The sequence below is a fragment of the Fulmarus glacialis genome, unplaced genomic scaffold (genome assembly GCF_000690835.1).
Source record: "Fulmarus glacialis isolate BGI_N327 unplaced genomic scaffold, ASM69083v1 scaffold12404, whole genome shotgun sequence".
Lineage (NCBI taxonomy): Eukaryota > Metazoa > Chordata > Aves > Procellariiformes > Procellariidae > Fulmarus > Fulmarus glacialis.
Window position 1 is genome coordinate 381 of NW_009206133.1, and position 27,524 is coordinate 27,904.

Here is a 27,524-nt window from a genome sequence, read left to right on the forward strand (position 1 = left end):
AAGGATCATTTATTTTTACAACTTAAAAATAGGGTTTGAATGATGAACTGGTCTTGTATCTGGAGTTTGCCAGTTTCATGCAACACATAATCAAAGGTGCTTGCTGCTAAGGGGTAGGCCTGTCCATTTCCCTGACCTCCAGGTAGAACCTTGTGTACAACCCTTGCCGTGGGCATGCTTGGCATGACGAGAGATTGACACATTGACTGAATGCTTAATCTGCAAGGTACCTTTTTCAAATACAGATTTTTTTTTTTTTTAAATTGCTAAAACTCTTGTATAAGAGTCAGTATTCGGCTTAGCTTTCTTCTCTGTATCCATTGTAAAGAGGTATACAGGGGATATGCAGAAACAACATTATGTTGCTCTCTTGTGCAAGTATAACTTGTGTCTACCTGTATTGATGCGCAGGTGTATAATTTTCAACATCTTCTGATATAGGTTTCCCTGAACTCGGGTTCCATTTTTTCATCTCAAGTATAGAGTGCTCCCAAAGCAGCACTACCTGTTACACTACCTTCCTGCAGAGTGGCACCTTTGGGTTCCTGTCTGTGTCTTTAGAAAGCAGGCTGTTGGGCTGAGCTGAAGGATGATTACTAAATGTTTGTGTTGAGCAATCTGTTTGGTTGTTCTTTCAAAATAAATAAACCCTATCTTTTCTCTATGCTAAAACATATGTAGGAAGAGTAACCTGTATTAATTCTGTTCAATGCGTGAAGAAATACAAAGTGTTGCTCTGCTATAGCTATGAGATTAGAAAGAATGCTGTTACTGTGAATGCTGTCAGCAAGCAAACAAAAGAAGCCCCAATATATTATAAATGATCACAATGTAAACTTGGTACTTTCTAAGAGTAAAGGGAACACATCCAATGGAATGAAAACCAGATTTTTTTTAAAAGCTTTTTTTTTTTTTTTTGCAGCAAATGTGAATACAAAGGTCCTGTTAGAGTGGCACTTACGTTCTTGGTTTGTCAAAGAGGGCAAAATCTGTTTAATACAACTCTGTGCTTTGACTTCTGTGTTAAATACTTTGTTGCAGTTGAGTAATTAAGGTTGTTTTTCTCCCTTTATCTCCAGGTTATCTCTGGACTGAAGCTTACACGGTTATTTGCTTCAAACCAGATTCTACCGAGTGAATGTCTCAGTTGCCTAGTAGAACTCCTCGAGGATGCTAATATAAACCCATCTCTAACCTTGTCTGTGGTTACTTTGCTATCACAGCTAGGTAAGGTTTGCATCTGAACTTTTTATCTTTGGTCTGGGAAAGAGAAGACAAGACAGGTGCTGATTCTGTGGCATGGGTGATGAACTTCTTGGGAGAAGCGTAAGGTGTGAAAGATGAAGTGTTTTTCATTGTAGTGGAGTGCTTGGCTGAGCCGCCTGACAGTACATACAAGACCAGGTAAGATGTTACATCACCATGAGAAGCAGATTTGAAGTCATCACTGTGAAATTACAATGATCGTGCCTGTCAGAATTTGTTTCTTCAATGAGTAGCGTGAGGAATTATTCTCTTGTCCTTGATTTTTGGAGCTTGAAGAGACTGCCTTTTTTAATGAAGTGAAGAAACCTGCGTAGGGGATGCAAAGATAGGGAGAAACCATGGTACATCAACAACTGTCATCACCTCAGTATACCTCTCCCATTGGAGTGTTTGCTGGCCGGCAGTTTGGGCTCTCCAATGGCGTCGGCCTGTGTGCACCAAGTTTCCCAATTATGAAATAGGTTCTACTGCCTCTTATGTGTTTCTTGAGATGCATTTTTTTTTTCCCCCATTTGACAGAAGTAGGACTTCATTGTCTAGGGAACTCTGTGCTCACCATAACCTGCATACGTAGGTTACACATACAGGGAAAAATTATCCCTTCACTGCTTAGTTGCTCATCATGTATGAGTAGTTATTCAAGATTTAAGTCCTTTATGATGACACCTTGTTTATCTTCTCTGATTCTTGGGGTTTTTAGCCTCTTTGAGCTTCCTTTTATGTTTTTGAAGCAGCTACTGTAAAATATATTTGTTGCTGGGGTTCTTGACTATCTTTTCCAACCTGTTGGATCTGGAAAACTTTAAGAATTAGTCCTCCTCCAACTGATGTGTTGCTTTACCTGTTATCTGTGTTTGCTACATCTTTTCCAACACTGCCTAAGCAAAACTGGCTTTTTTTATTTAACTATTGCTAGATAACACTATCAAGGTATCAGTTTTAGTCTACTTGCCCACCATAGTGTGAAGCAAGAAACTGAGATCAGTGATTTTAAGCGTTAAAGCCTTTTAAGTGGAGGTTTCAAGATCTCAAAGAACTAAAACTTTGTAGGTAGGAGGTAGGCCATTCGTTCAGTGTCCAAGAATCTTAAGGAAAAGTATTAGTGTTTCAATTAACTGTAAGTTCAGAAGTAAAGTAGAAATGCAGGTGCATAGGAGCTGTGATTTATTTGTAGTTATTTGTGAAATATACATGAAAAACTGGTCAAAGACTTTGGCTTCTGCTTAGATTGGTAGCTAATACAACAGTTGCTTTTGCTATTAGATACGGTTTTTGTTAATAATTCTTAAATTCTAGCTTTAGACAATGAGACTAGAGAAGCTCTTCAGGATACCTACAATCTGACCAGCGTGCTGGCAGGAGTGGTTCGTCGAAGTTCTACTAATCTTAGCGACCCAGTCTTATTACAGGTAACAGGAACTAATGCTTAATAATATTTGGCTACTGTTGCATAGTATACATTATACTGTATGCATATAATAACTCTTTAAAAGCTCTATCTGAAATAATGTGTTGAAGGAAAGTTCATCTTAGCTATGTATTTTATTTGCTGTATGAGGCTAGTATGACAGGATTTTAACACTTTGTATTCTCTCTTTAATCTTTCTTGTGCTTCTCACCTGCTCTAATTTAAAAAAAAAAAAAATAAAAAACACACACACAACCCCAAGGCCAACAACCAAACAAAAACCTGTTTTTGATATTATTTCAAGAAATCACTGCTTGAGAGCTTGGAAGGTTATTTTCCGCTTGAGGTATTTAGTTATTTCTCCTAATGTTCATTCAAAAGCCTGAAGATTGTTTTGTCTAATCAATACTTTGACAGGTAATTGTGAAGGAGTGAAAGGAAAGCTGCGGCTGCTGGTTCTCATGGGAGGTTTGCAGGGCATGTATGCCTACTTCCCTCTGGTCAGTGCTATCTGCCAGTGAATGCAAGGGGGCTGTGCTAGTGGAAGCTTACTTTTAGGAGCCAAGTGCAGACATTATTGATTTTTTTTTTTTTTTTAATTATTATTATTAGGGGGTTTTGTTGTGAATACATGATCTCTCACAGTTTGACTTCATCAATTTTAACCTGTCCTTTCTGTGCATTAAACAGTAAAGTTGGGCAAAATTTTTGTTGGTGTTTTTTTTTTTTTTAATATGCACAGGTTTTCTCATATGTGGCTCTGAGCTTTCAGCAAGTACTTGCTGGCTACCTGTGGTCACATCTCTTTTCTGGAAAGGGAAAACAGAAAATGAATTTGCTAGAAGTTCTGTTGCCCTTGATCTGTGGAAAATGAGTCAAGCATTCAGTAAAGAACACTTCTCAGTTTGTCTATTTCTCAAAGCACTAGGAGTACCAGAAGGCTTAGGGATCCAGGTGACTTGGCAGTCAGTGGGAGAGATTTTGTAGTCACCAAGTAGATCCAATTATAAGACCTTTAAGTTCTTATATCAGATATTTATATGGTGATATTTTGTTTCAGCTGCTATCCTATGCTGTGATTTTTGTCATGTTTGAGTATACGTCCTGGTTTCATCTGGGATAGAGTTAATTCTCTTTCTAGTAGCTGGTGTGGCGCTGTCTTTTGGATTTGGTATGAGAGGAATGTTGATGGCACATTGATGCTTTAGTTGTTGCTAAGTAGTGCTTACACTGGTCAAGGACTTTTCGGCTTCCTATGCTCTACCGGGTGCCAGAGAAGCTGAGAGGGAGCATAGCCAGGACAGCTAACCCCACTGGGTATTCCATAACATATGACATCATGCTCAGTATATAAACTAGGAGGCGTGGTCTGGGAATCATGGCTCCGGGGTGGGCTGGGCATTGGTTGGCGGGTGATGAGCAGTTGCATTGTGGATTGCCTGCTTTGTATATTCTATTATTGTTGTTATTACTACTGTTCTACTTTGTTTTATTCCAATTATTAAACTGTTTTTATCTCACCCACGGGGTTTCCCACTTTTGTCCTCCCGGTTCTCTCCCCCATCTGACCAGAAGCAGGGGGGGTGGGGGGAGGGGGTGTGAGTGAGCGGCTGTGTGGTGTTTAGTTGCTGGCTAATTTCATATTAACTCAGTTATGTTATGTGCCAAAAGAATGCTGTATGAAGGACTTTACTACCATTAGATCTGTTGGCAGTCTTTACAGCAAACCTGTTTTCCTATAAACATAATTTCCACAAGAGGTTGCAAAGTGCTTTTTGGATTTTGGTGAAACTTCTAGATTTTTCAATAGGACAAAGCCCCTTTCTCGCAGAATAGAGAACCTGCTGACGAGGCAAAGGGGAGAATTGGAGGGGCTAAAAAGGTAACTCTTCTGTCAAAATAAAACCTTATTCATCTATTTGGGCTTTTAGTAAGTACATCAATGTGGTAGGACATGACTCACTGTGCTTGCAGCAGCTCCTGTAATTGTTATGTTAACATTATTAGAGTCTGAAAATTAATTCAGTTGTGGTGTCTTGTTATTTGTTCTTTCAGTTTCAGCTTTTGTAACTTGTAACATTCTTCAGTGAGATGCTATAGGAAAGACATATGTGAATAGCTTTTTATTTCCTCAGAGTATTCAGTTGCTGCAGAAGCTAACCTACAATGTTCCAGTCTTTTGCGCTGGTGCCAACATCGATGAATTAATTTCATTTCTCATGCATCATGTGTAAGTGTGTACTCAGTTGTCTTTTCTCATGGGAAATATCTAGCTAAGTTTCTAAACTTTCTGAAGGCCGTTAGCGTATTGCACTAACCTGGTTTCCAGAGTGAGCTGTGGCATTTTTGCTCTGAAGTTAACAGAGATTTTTCTTTGAAAACCATGTTGTTACAGATTGTCAAATGCAGTGATTGTGGGACTTTGGGTGATTGAATATTAATTGGCCTCTTAGCCCACACCAACACCCCCGGGAGCAGGAGCTAACAAAGAGAAAAGCCAGGAGAAAATTCGTGCTTGTCATTAGGAACAGGCTTATGTTAAATTAATACGAATTCTGTGCAAGTGTTGTAAGAGATCTAATGCCTATTAAAAGCACCTGCAATAAACGTCCTTTGATGGTACTGATCTCTGATACTGTTTTTTTTTACAGATGTGCTCAGTTAAAAACTGCCCATACTATGGGGATTGCAATCTGAATTTTGCTTTGCTTGGCGGAATGGTGTCTAATTTAAAAAAAAAAAAAAAAAACCAACCACAAACAAATTCTTGTAACTAAATTCTGGATGCTTTACTAAAAATATCTTTGTTTAAATTTCTGGACTTTTCTTTTAAGTCAATCCACTGAAGATGAGTTAACGATACCGTGTTTAGGACTCCTGGCAAATCTCTGTCGTCACAACTTGTCTATTCAAACTCAAATAAAATCTTTGGTAAGAGTTTTGTTTTTGTGGCATGATTCTCTGGCTTCAGGGCAAAAGAGTTACTTGACTGTGGGGAATCACCTTAGTATTTCGTACGTGCTTTTTTTGTGGTAATAATAACCCTGACCTGTTTGTTCTCCCAAGTTGGCGGTTGTTTCTCCCATATTGGAGAAAATAACCAGTAGAACAGGAAACTGGGTATTCTCTTTCCTTCTCTACATTTCTGTGTTGTTGCACTAGCTTGTGTTATGCATTCAGTTTCTGCAACTGTTCTCTGCAAATGAAAGATGAGTTTCAGATTTGAGCATTCTTCCTTAGAAAAACTAAATGTTGTTAACATACAAAGACTGTAGTTGGATTTTTGGTAAGCTGCTTTAACTTTGGCCAAGAAAGAGCTCTGCCTTTTAAAAGATATATCAATAAAATCCCACTGATCTTGATGTCAGGTCAGGGCCCTTGAATCCTCAAATACACATCCATATCTGAGCTACTCAGTTCCTGTCTCTTCATAAATCAGTGCAAACATAACTTGTTTTTCAATTCAGAAAAACAAATTCATCTACATGGCAGTGAATGTTGTACTGTTTACCTTGGAAGAAAGGTGGGAAGGGGAGGAAAGAAGGAACTATTGTCAGATCAGATCACTGAGCAGAGAAGGGATGGGGTCAATTTTCAGTGGTTATTTTCTGTTAGACACTTTAGCAAAATTACTTTCTCATCTTTCTTTAAAATGATGATGGAATTTCTTCCTTGTTTTTTTTTTCCTTATACAAGTTCAACAGAGAATTTAGTCATTGACATCAACAGCAGTATTGTGCAGTAGAACGTTAAAATAATTTCCTAGAGAACAGTTATCATTCTAATTTTTTTGTATTATTACTCATTATTTGTATGGCTTATTTATAAAATATCTACAATCTAAGTTTGGTGTTTTTCTAGAGCAGAATAAAATGTATAATGCCTATGTTTCTCCTTTTTGCTTTAGAATAATGTGAAGAGTTTCTATCGTACCTTAATAAGTTTCCTGGCCCATAGTAGTTTGACTATGGTTGTGTTTGCACTTTCAGTATTATCAAGCCTTACTTTAAATGAAGAAGTAGGAGAAAAAGTAAGTGATACTTTGAAGTCTATTCTACTCTTAAGTTGTAGATAAAACTAATAGTCACTGGCAAAATAAAATTCTAATGCCAGCTAGTTTTAATAAGAAAGAGACCCAGCAAAGTAAGTACGTGCCCATACATAACTTTTTTTCTTCCTTTCAGCTCTTTCATGCTCGAAATATCCATCAGACATTTCAGTTAATATTCAATATTGTTGTAAATGGAGATGGTACTCTAACAAGAAAATACTCTGTTGATCTACTCATGGATCTTCTGAAGAACCCCAAAGTTGCAGATTATCTTACCAGGTATGGCTTCACTTACTAAAAGTACAGGATATTTTTCCTAAGTTCTTGTTCAGTTCCTTTGCTGTATGCTATTTGTATTCTGAACGAAACATTGGAAAAAAATTCCCTAGGTGCTTTTTGAGTGTTACTAGTTGATTATAACAGCTGTACCTGAAACTAAAGGATTCTTGTGTTACTAGTTTCACACAGAAGTGTGAATCAAAATCTGTTTTTTCATTGTCACTTAAGGAATATTTAATAGTAGTGTTCAGTAATTCTTTGTCTGGACAGTATGGGTGGTCAGACAACTTGATGAATAGCTATCTTGCCTTGTAGAGGCCTATATTATCTTGAAGTGGAGTAGTATGGTTGAAGTTGTAATAATTTTACTGGAGAGCATTACCGAGTAGTTCTGTGGAGGGCTTGATTAGTTGTTCTGCAAATTCAGCTAGCAGAATTTAGTTGCTGAATTTGAATCTAAATCTAGCAGTAAAAATAGCTGGAAAATCTCAGCTTGTTTTAAGGATTTTGCTTTCATTCTTAGAATATTTTTAAAGCTTAGTCTATGTTAGATAGAAATTATGTTATCAAAATTATCACTGTACCTGGAAGTGTTTGGGGGTAAGGTTTGCATTCATCACTCAGTATAAATGTCTGAGTGAAATTCCAATTTTTTTTTTTTTCTCCTCTATGTATGCCATAGATATGAGCACTTTACCTCATGCCTTGGTCAAGTATTAGATCTTCTTCATGGAAGGGATCCTAATTCATCATCTAAGGTATTTATACTTTTTCAGTTTAAGCCTAAGAGGGTACAACTCCTAATCTAGTTCCACTTCTGCAGTCATAAGTAGGTTCCTTGTGTATGAGGGTTGATCATGAAATACATTGACTTCAGGACTCTTAAGTGACCTATGGTATTCATCAAGTTTATATTTTCTAGTTGTTCAAAAGGCTGTCAGGTTGAATTTGTAATGGTTGGGGTTTTTGCCAGATCATGTGTGTCTGCTTTCAGGCAACAGACATAAAGGCAAAAAGCCAACATAAGCACTTTCTGTGCTTTGGCTAAGAAGAAACTTTGGGATCTATGAGAAATGCGGTATGTACCCCACTTCATTGGCTAAAACTTGAATTAATACTACTCAGACTTTGAATTGATGATCAGGGAACCATGATGCTAATTTCAAAGACTTTGGAATAAGTTCTTTCATATTAGTTGAACAAATAGATGCCACGTTCAGTTAAGCAGTTAATTGTTGCATTCAACTTTGTCTCACTGCCACTTTACATAAATGAAAAATTGGCCAGCTGTTGCTAAAGGCTAAAATATGAAATGTTGTGAAAATAGTTGGGCTAAATACATCTGTGAAATGAATTTTAAGCTTTTTTCATGAAAGTGTTTTGCATTATAGTAAATGATAAATGCTAATGTTTCTGTGTATGTGATTTTTTTGTTGTTGGTGGTGTTTATTGGTTTTATTTAGAAAGGATTATATTGACAAGGAGCTTTCCGGGGTGCTTTCCTCTTTGTCTCTGAGTATGCACGTGTGCATCTATTCGTGTCCCAGCATATTTTGCCTTCCATAGCTTTCTTCATTCTGAGCATATACACATTTCTACTGCTTATTAGATTGCTAGCCAGCAGTCATGCTTTTTAAGAAAGAAGGGAAAGCAATACATTGAATACTAACTGTCACAAGCCTTCACTAGTGTAATGAACTGTATTTCTGCTGCTGACTTGGCTTTAAGGAAAGAAAACTATTCTTCAGAAAACTTTAAAGTGCTAAAGGGAGTTGCATAGAACTTACATATCTTTTTAGACTTGTCCTATGTGAGTTGCAATTTCTCTGTAAGTACTTGATTTAAAAGCATTTGAACTCTCATTCTCTTCACACAGATCTTAGAACTGCTGCTTGCCTTCTGTTCTGTGATAGAATTGCGTCATACCCTGCGGCAGGCTATACTGGAGCCATCTGACTTGCCAGTCTCTGGAAATACCAGATTTGTGACTCGTTCAAAGACTTTTGAACCATCTGTTGCATTGGTGCACTTGTCAAACCAACCATTGGACGGCTCTGAAGACTGTTCAGTTCTAGCATTGCAACTATTTAAAGAGATTTTTGAGGTACCAAGACTGATAACTGAGTTTAAAGAGCAGCTTTAAACTTTATTGAGTTTTAGCAGTTATATTTTTAATTGCTTTTTAAACAAGTATTAGCATCTTCCTTGAAACATAGCATGTAAAAATATACCTGAAATAAAATTCTTCCTGTTCTAGAATTCCATACTCTGTAAACCAACTTTTCTTTTAACTTTTTCTTTAAAGACATGCTGTATTTTAGAAATATGTCTGCATTGAAAGTTAAGTGGAAGATATGGCAGTTCATGAACTCATGAGGTAGATACAAAGCTATCAAAGAATTACTTTCTAGGACTTGTAGAAGTGAGGAAGTTTCTGCTGTTTCTGTGCTTTTGGTAAACTTCCTCCTCCAGTATGATACTGATCAGCAGTCTGAAATAGCAAGAGGCTGGGAAAGCTACAAGACAGGCTGGTGGAGGAAGGGGTAGAGGAGGCTTGGCTTCCTTATTCTGTAGCTTTAAATATTGACATAAAATGTATTTATTACAGGATGTTATTAATACTGGGAACAGCGCCTCAGCTGAACACTTTGTGGATCTTTTGCTGCCTGTTCTTCTTGATCATCTTCAGATGCCAGAACAGATTGTGGATGAGCTGTTAGTGAAGAAAAAGTGTGAAAGAATGGTCAAGACTATTAATGTCCTGACAAATATCCTTTTTATGTGCCTATTGGCAGTTAATTTATTATTCCTCCACCATGATCTGCTCTAAGATGTTAGAAGAAATGTCCATCTTGTGTCTAATAGCTTTTAATGACAATAACTGCCCTAATTTTACTTAGGACTGTCTTCTTGAAAGACCTTAAGTAGATTTCTAATTGCTGTGAAATTATTGTGTAATACAGTGGTGCAGGGTAAAATGTGGTGGCTATTCAACAGTACAGAAGAACTTTGCAGATCAAAAATGAAGATGAGTGTTTTCTGTTGAAATTGCAAGAGGAGTTTGGGTGGCCATCTTCTTGATCAGTATTAGTATTTTCACCTAGCTAAGACAAGTGCAGCACCCAGCCAAATATGATATAAATTTAAATCAGTGAAATGAGGAAAAATAACATGGAATGATATGGCTTTACACTCCTCTTGGAGTCCTTAGTGTCCACAGTGTCACGTAGTAAAGAGGACATGACTACAGGACATAGTCCTGCATCTAAGCTGAGTTCTGTGAAAAAGTCGCTTTGCTAATTCACTCCTAGGGAACTAGTTCTTGCATTAGGGACTGATTGTTCGCTGCCTTTTGTTCATCATCTTTCTTTATGCCACTCATTTTGTTGTGGTTTCCCTTACCTGTCTGTTTCCAAGTAAGTGTGTGTTTTAATTGAAAAGTGAAGCTTACTTGGCTTGTGAGTTAAGCATGACTTAAGTGGTTTATGTAGTTGGGTTTTAAAAGCGTTTTTGGAGGCTTTTGTGCTTTGTGTTCTTTGTTATTAGAAAATGTTGCCTTTTGGTGCCAATACCTAAGCATAGGTATATTAAGTTTATTCTTAACTCAGTCTACTGCTCTGTAGAGATGACATACTGAAAATGCATGCCTCGAAGGTACTGACTGCCAGCCAATGCATGTCTCTAATAGAACACCAATTTACCTATAGTGGGATTGACACTGGTTTTGGGACAAAAGTAGTGGACTCTAAAATGTGGTGAGCACATAAATTTATCTAAAGTCTAATTTAGCAAGACTTGATGACAGTTATGATATTGTTCTAATGGAAAGTATATTGTAGTTGAAAGGTACCATTTAAATGCATGTAAATGGATACTATTTTTAAATCAAACTTAGTATTTTTTTGGCAATAGAAAGTAATGTTGCTGGTCAGTTCAATGGGTAAAACCTAGCTTAAACATTCAGATATTGTTTTCAGCATAAGCTGGAGATCCACTTATGTGGAACAATGACCTTAAACCTCATGCAGTGGTTCAAACTTATCCAAGTTGAAGCTTACCAGAACTCCTCATGGCACCTAATCTTTCATTTTGATTTTATGCAACCAGAGTTCAAAAATATCACGTATTGGGAGGGGGAGAGAATCATTGCACTGAGAATGGAATATACATTCCTTCAGCTCAGTGTCATTAACCTGAATGTCGATATAACTAAGAGTTATATGGCCAAAAAACAGTGAAACATAATTGGACCTACAATTAAACTCTCCTCACTTTCAACTTGAAAGTGGTTTTTTTGGTCTTCACTGTTGCTATCCTTGGCATGCTGGAGAAGCATGTCCAAGGAACTTGGTGATCTCTCTTGGTGTTAGCATTGTTGCCTTGCTAGACATATTTAATTTCTTTGTGAAGGTATTTATTCATTTTTTTTAAATTGACTGAATTTATTCATCAGTGCTGATTTGACAAATCTCACTCTACTTTTTTTTTTTCCCTCCCACTTTGCTTTTCTATTTATAAAAGCAAACTTGCTGCTGATATTATTTTGAAAACACTTGATCTTATGAGCAGACTGAAGCAGGACGTACCTGGTATGGAGGTCAGCTTCTACAAAATTTTACAGGTATGATTTTAAAATGTCTTAGGAAGCATATCTGTGAAGCAAAGTGTCATTGCACTACAGTAGTTTTAGTTCTGAATGTTTTGCATACTTATCTCTGAAGTGGCAAAACAAGAGAGTTTGCTTTTACTCCAATCATTTATTTCAGTAATGCATGTGAAATCATACTTCAGCTGCCTGGTAAGAATTATCCTTTTAAGACTGCATTAGGACTGCAGTTTAAAGATAGCAAACTAGAAAAAAGTTATCACAACCGTATAATTATTTGTGGGGTTGGTTACTATTAAATATATACATCTAATTTGTGACTTTGCGTAGTCAAAACAGCTTTTGGTAACTATTGGTCAGAAGGTACCCTAACAATTTATTTTGTAGGTGGAAAAGTAATCCAGATAGTCAAACACTTTGTGCTCTTCTGGAGGGTTTTTTTCCAAGAACGGGAATTGTGTAACTTAATGAGTAGCAATGAGTTTCTCAGTCCTCAGGAAATCCTTATAAAACTTAAGCTTGTGACCCTTGATGATGGAAATCAAGCACTTAAACTTGAAAGAATTAAGTAGTCTCTTTACCTGTTGTGTTGGCTTTAATGGGAAAACATGTTTCTAAATACTCCAAAGTGTAAAAATCACTTCTCTTACCCTTCTAAGTTTCTGAGCCTGAAGTCAATGGAAACTTTAAGAAGGTAGCTTAAGTTTTGAATAAAACACTTCTGTGCTTGTAGGCCTTGATATTGTGATGTCTGGGTGGTTTTTTTGTTGTTGACTGTTATATCTTGTTTTGACCAAAGTAGCTTCTTTTTTAGGATCAACGCTTGATTATGCCTTTGACGTTTGCTTTAATATCAGACCATAGAGAGCAAGTCCAAGTGGGACTTGGAATACTGTTTGAGGCTGCACCCTTACCAGATTTTCCTGCCATAGAGTAAGTTTATTTTTGTGGTAGTCTGGTAGGATTTGACATTTTTATGGGCTTAGTGATATTCATGTTTCTTGGCATATTACTTTCAGTTCACCAGAGACAGAAACTTTAGAAAAATTGTCTTGTTTTTTCTATATCTGCAGTTAAGAGACAGTAGTGATCTTGGGGGCCAAAGGAAGTAGTTCAAATGCTGATGGTATCCAATTAACATCAGATCCTAGAAAGCATAGTAGTGACTGACTTCTGTCCTTCACGGTTCATTTTTCTGAATTCTGTTCTTGAAACTTTCTACTCAGAGTGTGTCTAATATTCTGACTGACATATTTCTCTCTCCTCTCTCTACTGAACTTTGTCACACGTCACACTTCAGTTCGTAAAGCTTTGCTTACCCTTTTGCAGTAACTTCGAAGAAAGAACAGAATAGGATAAGACACAAGCAGATGGCAGTTCAGGTAGTATTTAAGGTGGTCTAAGTAGGGGAAAAAATATTGAGAAACTCTATTTGATGGAGTCCTTATTTCTGTGGATGTAATAAAACAGGGAAAACCAATCTGAAACTTCTTCCCTTTTTGTTAGCAGAGCTTTTTAAAAACAAAAATGGGAATTGTTTGAAAGGACTTCCAGATCAGATGTCTTTTTGGCATATAAGCCACTTTTCCCGAGTGAAAGATTTGTAACATAACTAGCTTATCTTGGAACAGTGACTGAATTATTACTTATATGAGGAAAAAAATAAAGGAAGATGACCTAACCAAATCATGGTAATTTGCCTCATTGTGGTTTTGTGGTTGTTTTTGAGAAAGTTTGTAAAGATAGTGGCATGAACTGGAACTTTAAAAACCAAACAAAACTAAACAAACAAAAAACTCCCCACACAGTAGAATCATACTCTTTTCTATCATAACCCAAAAATAGGCCAGTGATAAGAACACGGTAATAAGAGTCTAAAACTGTGTTCATCCTGAAAACATCAGTGCTGGTTTTATGATTACCAAGTAGTACTATATATCAATAATATCAACATATGTAGTTAGCTGTAGACTGCAGGAAAGAAATATGGGGGGGCGCACGTGTCGTTTAAGTAGAGGAATGTCTGTAAACAATCAAAACAGGTACAAAATACATTTTGAAAGCTGAAGCACCAACCCAAATAGAGTTTCAGAAGAGGTATGCAGGTCCCAAGATCTTGGGCTGCAGGGAGTGTTTGGGACCTCTTGCTAAGGCTGGGGCAGTAGGAGATAGTCTTCTAGCCTTCAGGAGGTGTACAGTTGCTGAGGATCTGTGGTGCCAAGTAAAGGAGCTGCTGGAGGTCAGCAGCCTGCTGTAGCAGAGATGATGAGGAAGAGATTGACCAGATCCTTCAAGACCTTGCAGTTTCAAGTGCCTGAGACCCCAGATGTACCAAAGGAGGGGCAGACAGAGTCTATGCCTATTGGGTTGGGAAATGGAGACTCCTATGATGGCTGGAAGCCATGGGGGCACAGGTGATGTTCCCCTTGATTCTGCCAGGGAGAGGGGAAGGACTTGAGGAAGAGTGGACAGATTCTGTAGATCAAAAATTGGTTGTGCAGCCAGTGTCAGAAACAGTTTTGGTTTGGTTTCCATGAGCATGAGACTGAGGATCACGGACTGGCCAACCTGATGAGGAGACCTTTAAACTAAAAGCGACAAGGGAGGGGAAAAGATGACCAACAATCAAGTAAGGAAGTGGTAAACTGGGCTGGAAAACAAAGGGTTTGGGTTTATGTGAACAGGAGGAACCTTACAATCAACACAATAAGGCTAAAGCTGCATCACCCCAATACGCACATAAATAAGAGATTGCCTACAGGACAGTATTGTGGGGGAAAAGCCCTCATACTCTTCCTGGCAAATCAGTGAGGTGGGGTGCCTCTCTGAAATGCCTGCAAAATAATGCACACAGCATTGGGAAGAAACAGGAGAAGTCTGCATGCAATTACAGGGCTGTAAAAATCACAGACCTGTGGTGGGATTGCTCATATGACTGGAGTGCTGCAATGGATGGATACAGGATCTTTAGGAAGGATGGGCCAGAAAGGTGAGGAAGGAGAGGTGCCCTTTTTATGAGAGAGCAGAGGGAATGCATGGAACTCTGCCTTGGGACAGATAAACCAGCTGAGAGTTCATGAGTTAGGATTAGGAGGCAGACCAAAATGGGCAATGTCCTAGTGGGTGTCTGCTACAGACTGCCAGATCAGAAAGAAGTAGACAACTGGAAGAAGCCTCACATTCACAGGCTGTGGTCCTTGTAGGGGACTCTAACCACCTTAATATCTGCTGGAGAGGTAACACAGTAGGATACAAGCAATCAGGAGGTTTCTGGAGCACATTGATGACCACTTCCTAACACAGAATATTGAGAAGCTAATTACTGCCAAACAAGGAAGAACTGTTTGGGGATGTGAAGGTCAGTGACATCCTTGGTTGCAGTGACCATGAGATGGTGAAGCTCAAGTTCCTGAGAGGAGGGAACAGGGCAAAAAGTGGGATCACAACCCTGGACTTCAGGAGGGCAGATCTTGGCCTTTTTTTCCCATGATCTGCTTGGAAGAATCCCATGGGATGCAGCCCTGGAGAGAAGCGGGGTCAAGGAGAGCTGGTTGGTTGATTTTCCCTGCCCCCTCCTGCTCCATCCCTTTTACCCCTCCTCCCCAAAGGATCATTTTCTTCAAGGCCTTAATGGGCCATCCCATCCTAACAAGCAGAAAATTGAACAAACATGGTAGGAGACCTGCAAGGAGCTCCTGACAAAATTAAAATATGAAAAGGAAGCATACAAGGGGCGGAAGCAGAGACAGATGACCTGGGAAGAATATAGAGAAAGTGCCCAAGTATACAAGGGATGGGGTTAGAAAAGGTAGAGCTCACCTGGAGTTGAACCTGGTGACAGATATGAAGGGTGACAAGAAAGACTTCTACCAGTACATCAGCAGCAAAAGACAGAGTACAAAAAATGTGTGCCTTTCTGCTGAATGGGGCAGGGAACCTGATGACAAAGGCCGTGGAAAAGGTTGATGTACTCAATGCCTTGTTCACCTTGGTCTTCACTGGTATGATTTGCCTTTGGGAATCCTAGGTCTCTGAGAGCAATGGGAAAGTCTAGGGGAAGGAAGACTTACCCTGGGTGGCAGAGGATCAGGTTATGGAACATTTAAACCAACTGGACCCATACAGAAGTCCATGAGACCTGACAGGATGCATCCATGAGTGCTTAGGGAGTTGGCTGATGTCATTGCAAGGCCACCCCAGATTATATTTGAAAAGTCATGGTGATTAGGAGAGGTTCCTGAGGACTAGAAGAAAGCAAATGTAACTTCTGTATTCAAGAATGGTGAAGATGATCAATAGCGCCCTGGACTGCATTAGGAAGAGTATTGCTGGCAGGTCAAAGGAGGTGATCATTCTCCTCTGCTCAGCCCTGGTGAGACTACATCTGGAGCGGTGTGTCCAGGTCTGGGCTCCCCTATACAAGGGGTACAGACATACTAGAGTGAGTCTAGTGAAGGGCCATTAAGATGTTTGAGCATGTGTCATACAAGGTGAGACTGAAGAGATCTGGGGTTGCTTAGTTTTGAGATGACTCGGGGGGGATCTTATCAATGTGTAAAAATGTCTGATGGAAAGGAACAAAGAAGATGGAGCCAGAGTCTTCTCAGTGGTATCCGTTGACAGGACAGGAGGTAGGCACAAACTTGAAATAGTAAAAAACCTTTTTAATTTCTTTAAATATAAGAAAAAAAACTTTTACTGTAAGGGCAGTCAAACACTGGAAAAGGCTGCCCAGAGAAGTTGTGGAGTCTTCATCCTTTGAGATAGTCAAAACTACTGGACGTAGTCCTGGGCAACCTGCTTAGAGCAGCAGAGTTGAACTAGATGATCTTTAGAGGTCCCTTTCAACCTCAACTATTCTGTGATCACATGATTTTGTGGACATAGGAAACATTTTTGTAATGGCCAGTAACAAATACTTTGGCAGGAGAATGAAGGATCTGTACAATCCAATATGTCTGGAGTTGTACAATGGAATAGCCAAATAACATGTCTATAAATGCAAGTTAAAAATGGGCTCTGTTCCCTTAGGAAGCAATTGAGACAGCACTTCAGTGAAGTGGTTGGGATAACTTAGTAATTAAGGAATTTATTGAGAGGAAAAGATTTTTTTGGCTGGTGCCTCAAAAATCAGCTCATTTGGCTTCTCATTCTCTGATTTGGAACATGTCATTAGTAGCTGCCTTGAAAATGCCAACCACAAGCTACACACAGATGCTGGAGTATAGGTACTGTAATTATTTATGTCTAAGCTTTTGTGTTGTCTTCCTTGTACGAATTTTAACTGATTGCACTTCTATCTGCATACTTAAATGTTGGTTAAAACTTACAAAATGAAATGTGCTGTGCCTAATATAGTATTGTAAAATAGCATCGCAGACAAGGAAAAACTAAGGTTTATTGGTAGCACTCTGTCTTTTCATGATTCAATCTTCTTATTTTTATGCCTAATAAAAATCCTTACTAAATACCTTTGCAGTCTTCCTACTTACAAACAGTGGCCTAGTTAAGTTGAATAATGATGTGAAATAACCTGTTTCTCAGGCTAATAAGAGACAAATGATCTGATCTGTTCTGCTCAAGAATAGCTGAACACCATGTCCTTTGTGGCAAGATACTGCATTTGTTTCTAAAGCCTTGACAGGCTTTCATTTTTTTCAATTTTCTGTATTTCTGGACAGTTTGGGAAAGTGCCTGATGCTACATCTTAATGTTGTGTGATAATGCAACTGCGACTGTTCCCCATAGTCTGTTTTCAACAAAAGAGAAGTTAATTATATTATGAAATTGTTCTCATCTTCAATCCTTGCAATGATATTTGTAGCAGGTTGTTTCTTTAATAGCCTTTATGTTTGTACAGGCTTGGTGAAAGCATTGCGGCAAATAATGCTTACAGACGACAAGAAATGGAGCACACATCAAAAAGAATCCAAATGCAGTCACCCGTGACCAGTGTTACTTCCGTGAGGTGTTCTTCATCCTGTCCTTCAAGTGATGAATCCACAACTTCAAATATTCAGGAATTAATACAAAAACTTCATTCTGGACTAGAGGTTAGTAGAATTTATATACTGTTGTTAAATATTTGACTGGGGAGGACAGAAATTAAAATGCAAGTGTCAGGCTATAGCACATGTATCAATTGAGTTCAATTTAGATTCCCACCTATTTAAAATGTGCTCCTTTTACTAAGCTCCTTAGCAGAATTCAATGATGATTTTGTGCTGCATCAGAAGCTGTGCTCCTTATTGAGACCCCCTTTCTCCAGTGGGGTTGCCCACACTCTTCTAGTTGTCAGATGTGGAGGCAGGTGTCAGATATAGTTGCAACTGCCTAGACTTTCTGAGACACATACAAGGAGTCTCCTGCCCCCTCTTCCTAAGAAATAGAGATGTGATAAAATAGAGATGATATGCTGCTTTATAAGAGTATGGTGCATCTCTCGGATGCCTAAACAGGCATACGAACATTTTCCTTTTCTTGCCTGTAGCTGACCCTTTAGCATTTGCAGTTCAATTTTTGTGCCCTTCTTGAAAAGGCACTATTATTACTTCAGAAGAAAGTTTTTGCTTCCCTCTGCAGCAACATGCATTGTGAATGAGGCACTCAAACAGGCACGACATACAGTGCGCTTCTTTGCAAGCCATGCTGTCAGATACTGAATATATTTCCTCTTTCTCTTCTGCTCAAAGCAAGTTAGTTGCTTTGTAGCTGCTTTAGACTGAGTGATGGATTATTGCTCCTATTTTCTTTTGACTTTAAAAGAACAGTATGTAAATTGGGAAAATTAAGGGAAAGTGCCTGAATAACGGCTTGATATCTGCATTGCCTCTAGCTTTAGCTTTGCAACCCTCGTGTCTCTGTTGTAACTGATAAGAATGAAACCAAGCAAGCTACCAGTTCCAGTCAGCTGCTAGAATAATAGTGAAAATGGTCAAGTGAGTCTTTATCAGCTTACTTAGTACTCTGCCACTGGATGCTCCCATTGATCATCCTTTTCAGGACTGCACGTGACAGTCTGTAGGTGCACTACTGTGTATGTATTAATGTAAGTCAAAGCAGCCACTGGTGCCTAGCAGCACTAGTGCAGCAGCTTCCAGTAATGTGACAGATTGTAAAGCTGCTTCGAATTTTGAGGGGAGAAAGTTGTTGATGAATTGTTGAGTGAATGTTTTCTTTGACCTTTCCTTTAAAGGAAAGTAGAACTTTCTTTTAAAAATCAATATACACATTCACTTAAGATATCCAGTACTTCATCCCTCTGTGTGTTCCGTATATTGTGTGAAGCTCAAATGTGTGTAAAAACATAATCGAGGAAACACTTTTAATAGTATTACTATACAGAGAGAGTGAAGGGAACTTACAGAAGCTTTTCTTATAGTAGTAAAGGACATAGAGATGACAAGTTTGCAAGCAGAAGAAGAAACTACTTGTTTCCTACTTCAGGGACAGGAAAATGAGCTGAGAACTGGAGCTATGTGGGGGCTACTGTTACATGCAAAAAAATTCTTACATGATAGTTCAAAATGGTGCAGAGTTGGTAGCTTTTCAGTAGGTGTTCATTGTATGAACAGCTGGGATAGCTTGCACTTGCTTACGCATCAGCATATATGAACAGCTGCTCAAAACTGGTGTTATAGTAGCACTGCTTAAGAAAAAATACCGTGAAATCACCAAGTAGTGTTCTCACTTGACTTGGGCATATATTTTAATAAACACTTAGGACTTGTGCCATATATGGTAAATATAAGTAAATATTACTCCTCTAGTAAGTCAGTGGCTTAACATAGTAAGTTCTGTTCTCGATAGTATCCTTTCAGAACAACTTTCCTGGGCCTCTTCTGATAATCTGTATGTTGAGAAGGCCACAGAATATGAACAAGGATTTTCAGCCTTGTGCATTTCATGCTGTTAATATTAGGGCAAATTACTTTCGGTCTCCTATGAGGTGACTGCTAATTCTCCAGCAAAGATTAGACCAAGGGGAACCATTTTAGAGTAGTGATGTTACCTTTTCGTAGTGCTGAACTGATAGTCTTCCGCAGAAGAATCCTGTTCAGCCTAAATACTTCAATTATTCACGATCTTTCAACAAAAGTCAGGTGGATGCATTTGAGCAGACAGTCCCAGGTATAAAAATAAGATCTTAAAAAGCTAGTGGACAGGTGGAGTTCACAAAACTACTGAGCTCTTTAGGCGCATGTTACCTAAGTAAATATAAATTTACAGTAGCAGTAATTGGAAAACATTTCCACAGATGAAGGAGCCGATTGCTGATATGAGGATATCTGACATAATGGATGTCTATGAGCAGAAGCTGTCGGCATTAGCAGTGAGTACAACCTAATGTGTATGGGTAGATTGCTGTCTGTACATTCAGAAAACTTTAATGAAAAATGTTCTTCCCACATACAGTCTAAAGAAACTAGGCTGCAGGACCTTCTGGAAGCAAAGGCATTAGCTCTGGCTCAGGCTGATAGGCTGATGGCTCAGTACCGATGTCAGAGAGCCCAGGCTGAGTCTGAGGTAAGTAGCAGGAGCTTCCTTCTGGGACTCTGGGGTGGGACTGAGTAATAGTCTAGGTAGTTTTAACTGTGATTGCATGTGTGGAAACTCTGTACTGCTTAGCTGTAAGCTATACTTGCAAGTTAGGGCAGTCTTAATTTTCATCATAAACATCCTGTTTTCCTCTGGATTGTTTTTTGGAACAGTTTTCTTTAATGCCCTTTCCCTTACAGAAAGTCAACAAAACTAACCTACTGTGCTGATTATTGTTTGTTAACCATTAGTGTTAATTTAATGGTAGTAATCTTGAAAATGAATGAAGCCACTTACTAGAATTCTGTATAGAATTTGCTGCTATATGAAGAACTTTCCTGTTTGTGCCTTTTAATCACTTGTCAAAGATGAACTTTCAAATAAAGCTTGCTTCTGTGGGGTATGTATTTGAGGTATGCATTGAAAACTCAGAATCAATTCTGTTCTTTAAAGGTTGTAATGAAGGTTGGGCTGCAGATTACTAAATCGATAGCTAAAATGTATCTTTTACTTTCTTCTTCCCTCTCACACTGTCTATAAAGGGAGCTAAAGGAATTTAGTGAACAAATTAATTTGTAGTTAATATTCGGTGAGACAAATCCTTTTCTTAATGTAGCTGATAGCATTTTAGTGTTAGATCTGTGGCCTCTAATAAGCCTATTACAAAGTGATTTGTGAAACAGAATTGCTTTAATTATGGGGTTTTTTTTGGTGGGGGGTGTCTTTCCACTCAAAGGCAAGAACTCTTGCTGCAATGTTGAAGGATGCAGAACGAAAAAATGAAGAACTTAATGATTTGCTGAAAGCTCAGCAGGTAGAATCTGAAAGAGCACAGACTGATATTGAACAGCTCTTTCAACACAACAGGAAATTACAAACAGTTGCTGAAGAACATGAAATACTGAAAAAATCTTCTGTCGATCTTCTTCAGAGGTAGGGCGCATAAGATCTCTAAGCAAATACTTCATATTCAAAAAGTGATGAAGCCCTTTACTGGGCTAAGCACATTAGAAGGGTACCATTACATGCTACTTCATGTTTTTAAGTGAAAAATTCATTATTTTTTTCTTTTATATGCTTGTCAGTGAGGTTAACTTAAGTCATTCAAGAAGTTAATATGTTAAATGGAGTCAGAACTGAAATTGTAGATGTTGAAGGTCCAGTTCAGGAAATAGTGTGAACTTTGTATAAAAGGAAGCATTGTTCTCTAAGAAACAGAATTAACAATGCTTAGTTTCTATTAGTGTTATACCATACTTTCAGCTTCTTTCTTTGATCTTATATGCTATCTTGATGACATGCTATAAATAGTCTGGAGAAGCAGCCAATATAGTATGTCTGCATAAGGTAGGAGCTTGCATCTTTGATCACTTCTGTAGCAAATTTGAGTGAAATTAGGTAAAAATAGGTAGGGAGGAAGGAGGCACCTTGTGTGTCCTGAATTATTTACAAGCATTATTTCTTTAGGAAAGAAAGCTAAAAAAGGACATGTGAGACACAAAGTACATAGAGATAGAAACTATTTATGAAAATAGAAAATGCTTTGGAAGCATAAAGGCTTAAAAGAGCTTTGGCTTTTCAACTGACATGAGCTGGTCTTGTCACTAGGTGTCAGCAAGGAAAAAAAGCTAATAAAATTGAGAGCAAGTTTCTTGCTTAATAATGGGTGCGGGCATTATATTAGGCAATTTTGAAGGTATATTACTGCCAATAAGGGAGTCATTGAGGGAGGAAAAATGTATAAAACTTTTGTCCATTATGGGGTTTCTTGAATAAGTATCTAGTATGGTCACTGTGGAAGTGCCTTCTTTTTTGCTTGAATTGTATGCAGCCATACACTCTGTGAAAATGTATTTGATTAATTTATGTGAAACAAACCAGCCTCAATCTAGTATCTAATAGTTGTAAATTCTCCAAAGTAGGAATTAAATAACTTTGATTCTTACAATGTGTTTTATAAAGCAAAAACTTGCTTTCTAAACAATCTGCACACTTTAAATATACTGTTCCTTAAAAACAATCAGATAACTGACATCAGGGGAGAGAATTTTTGGTTTGGTAGGAAAGTAGAAAAACATTTGCTTAGAGCATGAGATCTGCCTCATAAACTTGTATTAAATGCACATTGCATTGTCTTCAGTATGTTCAGTTTTTAGTATCACCAGACAACTGGAGGTCATAGACTGACTCAAAGGATCCCTTAAAAGATGACTGCAAATAGCTAATTTATAAGAGTTTGTGTATGTCAAATTTCTAAAGGCATATGTATGTTTTGTCAGTTCCTAAGAGTTTTCTATTGGAGGAAGGTTGCTTCCTGATCGTTAATAATTAAGCATATGTAAGGGATCCACTGAAGCTTGGCTTGGGTTTTTTTTTCTTCCTCCAAGTATGTTCATTTAAAAAACAAAACAAAAAAAACCCAACACATAAACAAACAACAAGCTACCACCAAAAAATCCTCAACTGAACCCCCCCCAAACCACCTTGCTTTTAGCTTGAGTGGGATGATTCCACACATGATGTCAAGTATCTTTATTTGACAAACTATTAAAGTAAAAGCTCTTCAAAAGTACTTATACTCTTCAACCATAACCCCTAATTCATTTGTAGGTATGAAGCAACTGAAAGACAATATAAAGATCTACAGATTACATGCAATTCACTAAATAAACAAATGGAAGCAATGAAGAAACTAAATGAATCACTCAAGCAGCAGAATGACAGGTAAGTTCAATTCAGTCTTTTTAAAGCAAATTAAAGATAAACAGTAAAACTAAACAGCACTTTAGTCTCAATTTTTCAATTGTGCTTTAAGTAACATCCGAGAAGTGGAGTTAGAGGAAGCAAAAGATGCTTCAGTGTTGCATTATATGTGTATGTTAGATGAAAATTCGTAGTAGTGACTTTGGTGGTTTATTTTGTTTGCTCCCATGTTGGTTGGGGGCAGGGAGGAATACCCACAGACTTCAGCAACAGTAGGAATTAAAAAGAGCAATGAAGACAACCCAATTCCTGGGTGCATTTGAGGAGGGGGTGAGGAGGTGTCTTTTTGGTTGTTGTTGAATTCTTAAATGCTGTTATCACGCAAAGATTTTCACATATTCCCTTTTAGCCTGCAAAGTGTCTCTGTAATGTTACTAAACCAGAAAAAGAAAAGCAACCCTACTAAACTAATACATTTAAAATTTATATTAGAAATAGTGATGGTTGGTATTCTGTCTGTGATATAAAACATCATTCCTCAACCATAAAACTAGCATTACTTATGTCCTCTTGAGGACTAAATATGATTTTTTTTTTCCTCCTTAAAATAGAGGTCTGATGTACCTTTCACCAACATAACAAAGGGAATAGGGTTTGTAATTGAGAAATTTTATTTAAATCTTAATTTTGCAGAAGATATCTTTAAAATAGGCTCATAGGCAGGCCTTGTGTTCAGTTTAGAAATAAAATGGTATTCTTGGTTTTACTTGCAAAGTTCATTTCATCCTTCCAGACTCTTGCCTTGTCAGTAATCAGAACAGTCCAAATCGCTATCTTAAGTTCTGATTCAAATGGAAAAATTTTCTTACCAATACATTAGTTTGCTACTGAATAAATTTGGATACTTACTTTCACTGGTGCAATATGCAGCTCAGCGTAACTGGGGAGATATTCTGATGAAAGCTGCCCCTTTTTAAAGGCAGGTCAGGGGCACAGTTATTCTATAGATATTCTTTAACTGCCATGAATAAAATGGAGATCATGGAAATACACTCCCCCCCTCTCTTGCCAGAGGCTGCAGCTTAGAAACTGGTAGATAGGAAGTGGATAAACAAGAGTGACAGCAGATGCCATATAGGCAAGGCAAATGGCAGTTAGAGTATACTTTAGAAATTAGGCTAGCTAGTAATGGAAAAAGTAGACTAGCTTCACAGAGTATAAAGTACTCGGGTTACAGCTATAATGCTGGTAGATGACAGTACCTATATATTAAGTGATCATGGAAACTAAATATTATTCATGGAATCATTAAGGTTGGAAAAGACCTCTAAGATCATCAAGTCCAACCGTTAACCCAACACCACCATGCCCACTAAACCATGTCCCTAAGCGCCTCATCTACACGTCTTTTAAATCCTTCCAGGGTTGGTGACTCAACCACTTCCCTGGGCAGCCTGTTCCAAGGCCTGACCACTCTTTCAGTAAAGAAGTTTTTCCTAACGTCCAGTCTAAACCTCCCCTGGCGCAACTTGAGGCCATTTCCTCTCGTCCTATCACTAGTCACTCGGGAGAAGAGACCAACCCCCGCCTCGCTACAACCTCCTTTCAGGTAGTTGTAGAGCGCGACGAGGTCTCCCCTCAGCCTCCTCTTCTCCAGGCTAAACAGCCCCAGTTCCCTCAGCCGCTCCTCATAAGACTTATTCTCCAGGCCCTTCACCAGCTTCGTTGCCCTCCTCTGGACACGCTCCAGCACCTCAAGGTCCTTCTTGTAGTGAGGGGCCCAAAACTGAACATAGGATTCGAGGTGCGGCCTCACCAGGGCCGAGTACAGGGGCACGATCACTTCCCTCCTCCTGCTGGCCACACTATTTCTGATACAGGCCAGGATGCCATTGGCCGCCTTGGCCACCTGGGCACACTGCACTGGGCACTCTAACTAGTGAGGACTGCAGCAGACCTATATATGGGCTATGGTGACATCTTATGAAATGGTTGTTTTTGCTAAGTGTTGCAAGACAATCTGGAAGATGTTCGGAATGGTACTGGAAAATCTTTATGGATAGATGTGCTTGCATGGATAATACCTGAAACAGGTTTTACTAATGGTATTGTCGATTCAGGAGCATACGAAGAGCTAAAAACCCAGCATACTCAATTGCTAGTGGCAGTGAATTTTGACTTGGGTTGAATGACAATTTCAGTTCTATCATGGTATTTTTGAATGCTTTGTGGCTGTAATCAAAGGCAACAGTAACTGGTATTTAAGCTCCAGGTATGAATGTTTTCAGTAGTTTCTACCATGTGTCCGTGATCAGAGAAGGGAAACGACTGTTTCATGGCGGGGGGGGAAGGAAATAAAATCTATACTCACACCCTGCAAATTCATAAGTTTGTTGATTTGAAGCTCCTGACAGCAATTGGAAATGATACAAAAATCATTCTAGCTTCTTAGGACAAAGAAATGGTGGCATATCTCACTTTGATCATTAAAATTTATTTCACTGCAACTTTAGGACTGCTGCACAGTTGGTAGAAACCGAAGATCACAGAAAAGAATTACAGCAACAGCTACAGGAGAGAGATGGCAAAATAGCGAGTAAGTCGCTTATCTAAAGGTCACTGAACCTAGAGAACTAACTGGACTAACTGTTGTTAAGTGCTCTAGATAAGCAGCTATATCATACTAAGTAACTTGTAAATCTTAAAGTTAGCCAGGGATACATAATTTAACAGTTGAATGAAACAAATATAGATTTTTGGGTTTTTTGAAAGGATATATAAATGTGATATATGGACTTCACTGAATCTCTGCACAGCATCATGTGTCCCTTCAGGATCTTTTTGCAGCATTTCCATTAGAACTATTTTCTGTAGGAACTGCAAATTACAAGAGCTTAATTTTAACTCTTCTGCAAATGACTGGAAGCAACCACTAAAACTTAGCAGTAGGTGGCACTACTCAGTAATTCAATTAATAGCAGCCATGTTGAGTCTTAAAAAAAAAAAAAAAAAAACAACCAAAAAATTTGTTTCCCAGGCAATGCAGTATCTCTTTTCTAAGTTTGCCAACCCATCTTTTAATGTGTTTGTTTTCTTAAGCCTTGCAACAGAAAATAAAAGTTCTGGAAGAAAAACTGACAGCTCAGCAGAAAGAAAAAAGAGATATGGAACAAACTACAGATATTCTCAGAAAGGAATTAAGTAAAACGGAACAAGCAAGGAAGGAACTGAGTATCAAGGTAAGGAATTATTTGCACCTGCATTCTAGAGACTGGAATTTTTGATAGAGTTGGTAAATCAGTATTTCAGTGGTAAAATGGCTAAAGAAACTAGAGCAGTCTATGTAGTGGACTAGAACAAATTATCTCAGCTTTAACTGTATACCTTTTGAGTAGCTTTAATTGTATACCTTCTGAGTTTTGAGTAGCTGAGCTTGAATTTAAAAGAATAGAAGATAGGGTCTGATTCTAATGAGGCTATATGAGGCATGGTGTGTGAGTACATAACATTTGGAAGAAGGCGGGGGGGGCAAAACACAACCCACCTGTAGTGCAATATTCAATAAGACAATGTAGCACACTCCTCTTCAGTAGTTTTGACTACTGTAAAATGTGGATTGGCTTACTTTTCTTACCTTTCTCGTGTCCCGAATTAAGGTACATATACTACATATGTACGCACCAAAATGCATCTGATTTTCTTTTTGATCTTTGAAATTCTTATAAAATATCTGTTTTTATCTCTAAGAAAAATAGTGTCTTTTTTCAAAACAGAGACCAGTTTGGCTATACCAAGTTAACCAGGTAATGTTTAAAACACAAAACAAAATCCCAAAACTTCAGTGCAACTTATGTGTCCTTGCCTGTAAACTCACAAGACAAAGATTCATTTTATGTGCAAACTGATCAGCAATCACAAAGTGTGCAGTCTGGCAAAGCATTTGCTGTATTTCCATTCTCTGGAAGCAAAGTCTAATCTCTCCAGGCAATATTATCCAGTATATAGCAAATATTTCCCTTCTTCTCGGTAAATATTTACTGGTGTGGGGCTTGAAATGAAATGTGGATGGCTTAACTGTGGACACTTCTGCTTAAATAGGACAATGATAACATGGGGGTTGGTACTTTCCCATGGCATCTAACGTTTTGAAGTGTGGCAGTAGCTGTAATCATTCATGTGCACCAAATGTATAGCTAAGAAAGATATTTCTGAAACAAGCTTGTGATTTTAAAACCATGCTTTTTAATTACTTGCTTAAATTCATCACCAGGCCACTCAGCTTTCACTGTATTGTGTATGTTTTTCAATTGATAATGGAGGAAATGATAACATTTTGTTTGTTTCTGCAGGCATCTTCTCTGGAAGTTCAAAAATCCCAGTTGGAAGGACGCTTGGAAGAAAAAGAAGCGCTTGTAAAACTACAGAAGAAAGAACTGAACAAACACTCCAATATGATTGCAATGATTCACAGTCTAAGTGGTGGGAAGTTAAGTGCAGAAACAGTGAACCTCACTTTGTAAGGCTCTGTTAAGGTTTTAGTATCTTATACATATGTATGAATGTATGTAAAGATTTTTAAACTTGATGCTAGCATACTATCTGGCTTAAAAAAAAAAATCTAGAATTAAAGTAGCTTAACTATAAATTGAGAAGAAAAAGTAGTAATTGTGGAA

The 27,524-nt window shown here is 38.2% G+C and overlaps 1 protein-coding gene across 1 annotated transcript; it reads left to right on the forward strand.

The window, feature by feature from the left end:
- Window positions 1-1,054: 1,054 nt before the first annotated feature.
- On the forward strand, window positions 1,055-27,524 carry KIAA1524 (KIAA1524 ortholog; the record flags this gene model as incomplete). Its single annotated transcript, XM_009575637.1, has 20 exons — window positions 1,055-1,227; window positions 2,563-2,675; window positions 4,810-4,904; window positions 5,509-5,605; window positions 6,582-6,704; window positions 6,859-7,004; window positions 7,687-7,762; window positions 8,881-9,108; window positions 9,613-9,772; window positions 10,618-10,759; window positions 11,526-11,625; window positions 12,425-12,543; window positions 17,471-17,663; window positions 19,868-19,942; window positions 20,026-20,136; window positions 20,885-21,081; window positions 22,759-22,872; window positions 25,365-25,447; window positions 25,951-26,090; window positions 27,201-27,524. Coding segments are annotated over 20 exons (2,656 nt in total), but the record flags the coding sequence as incomplete, so codon positions are not given.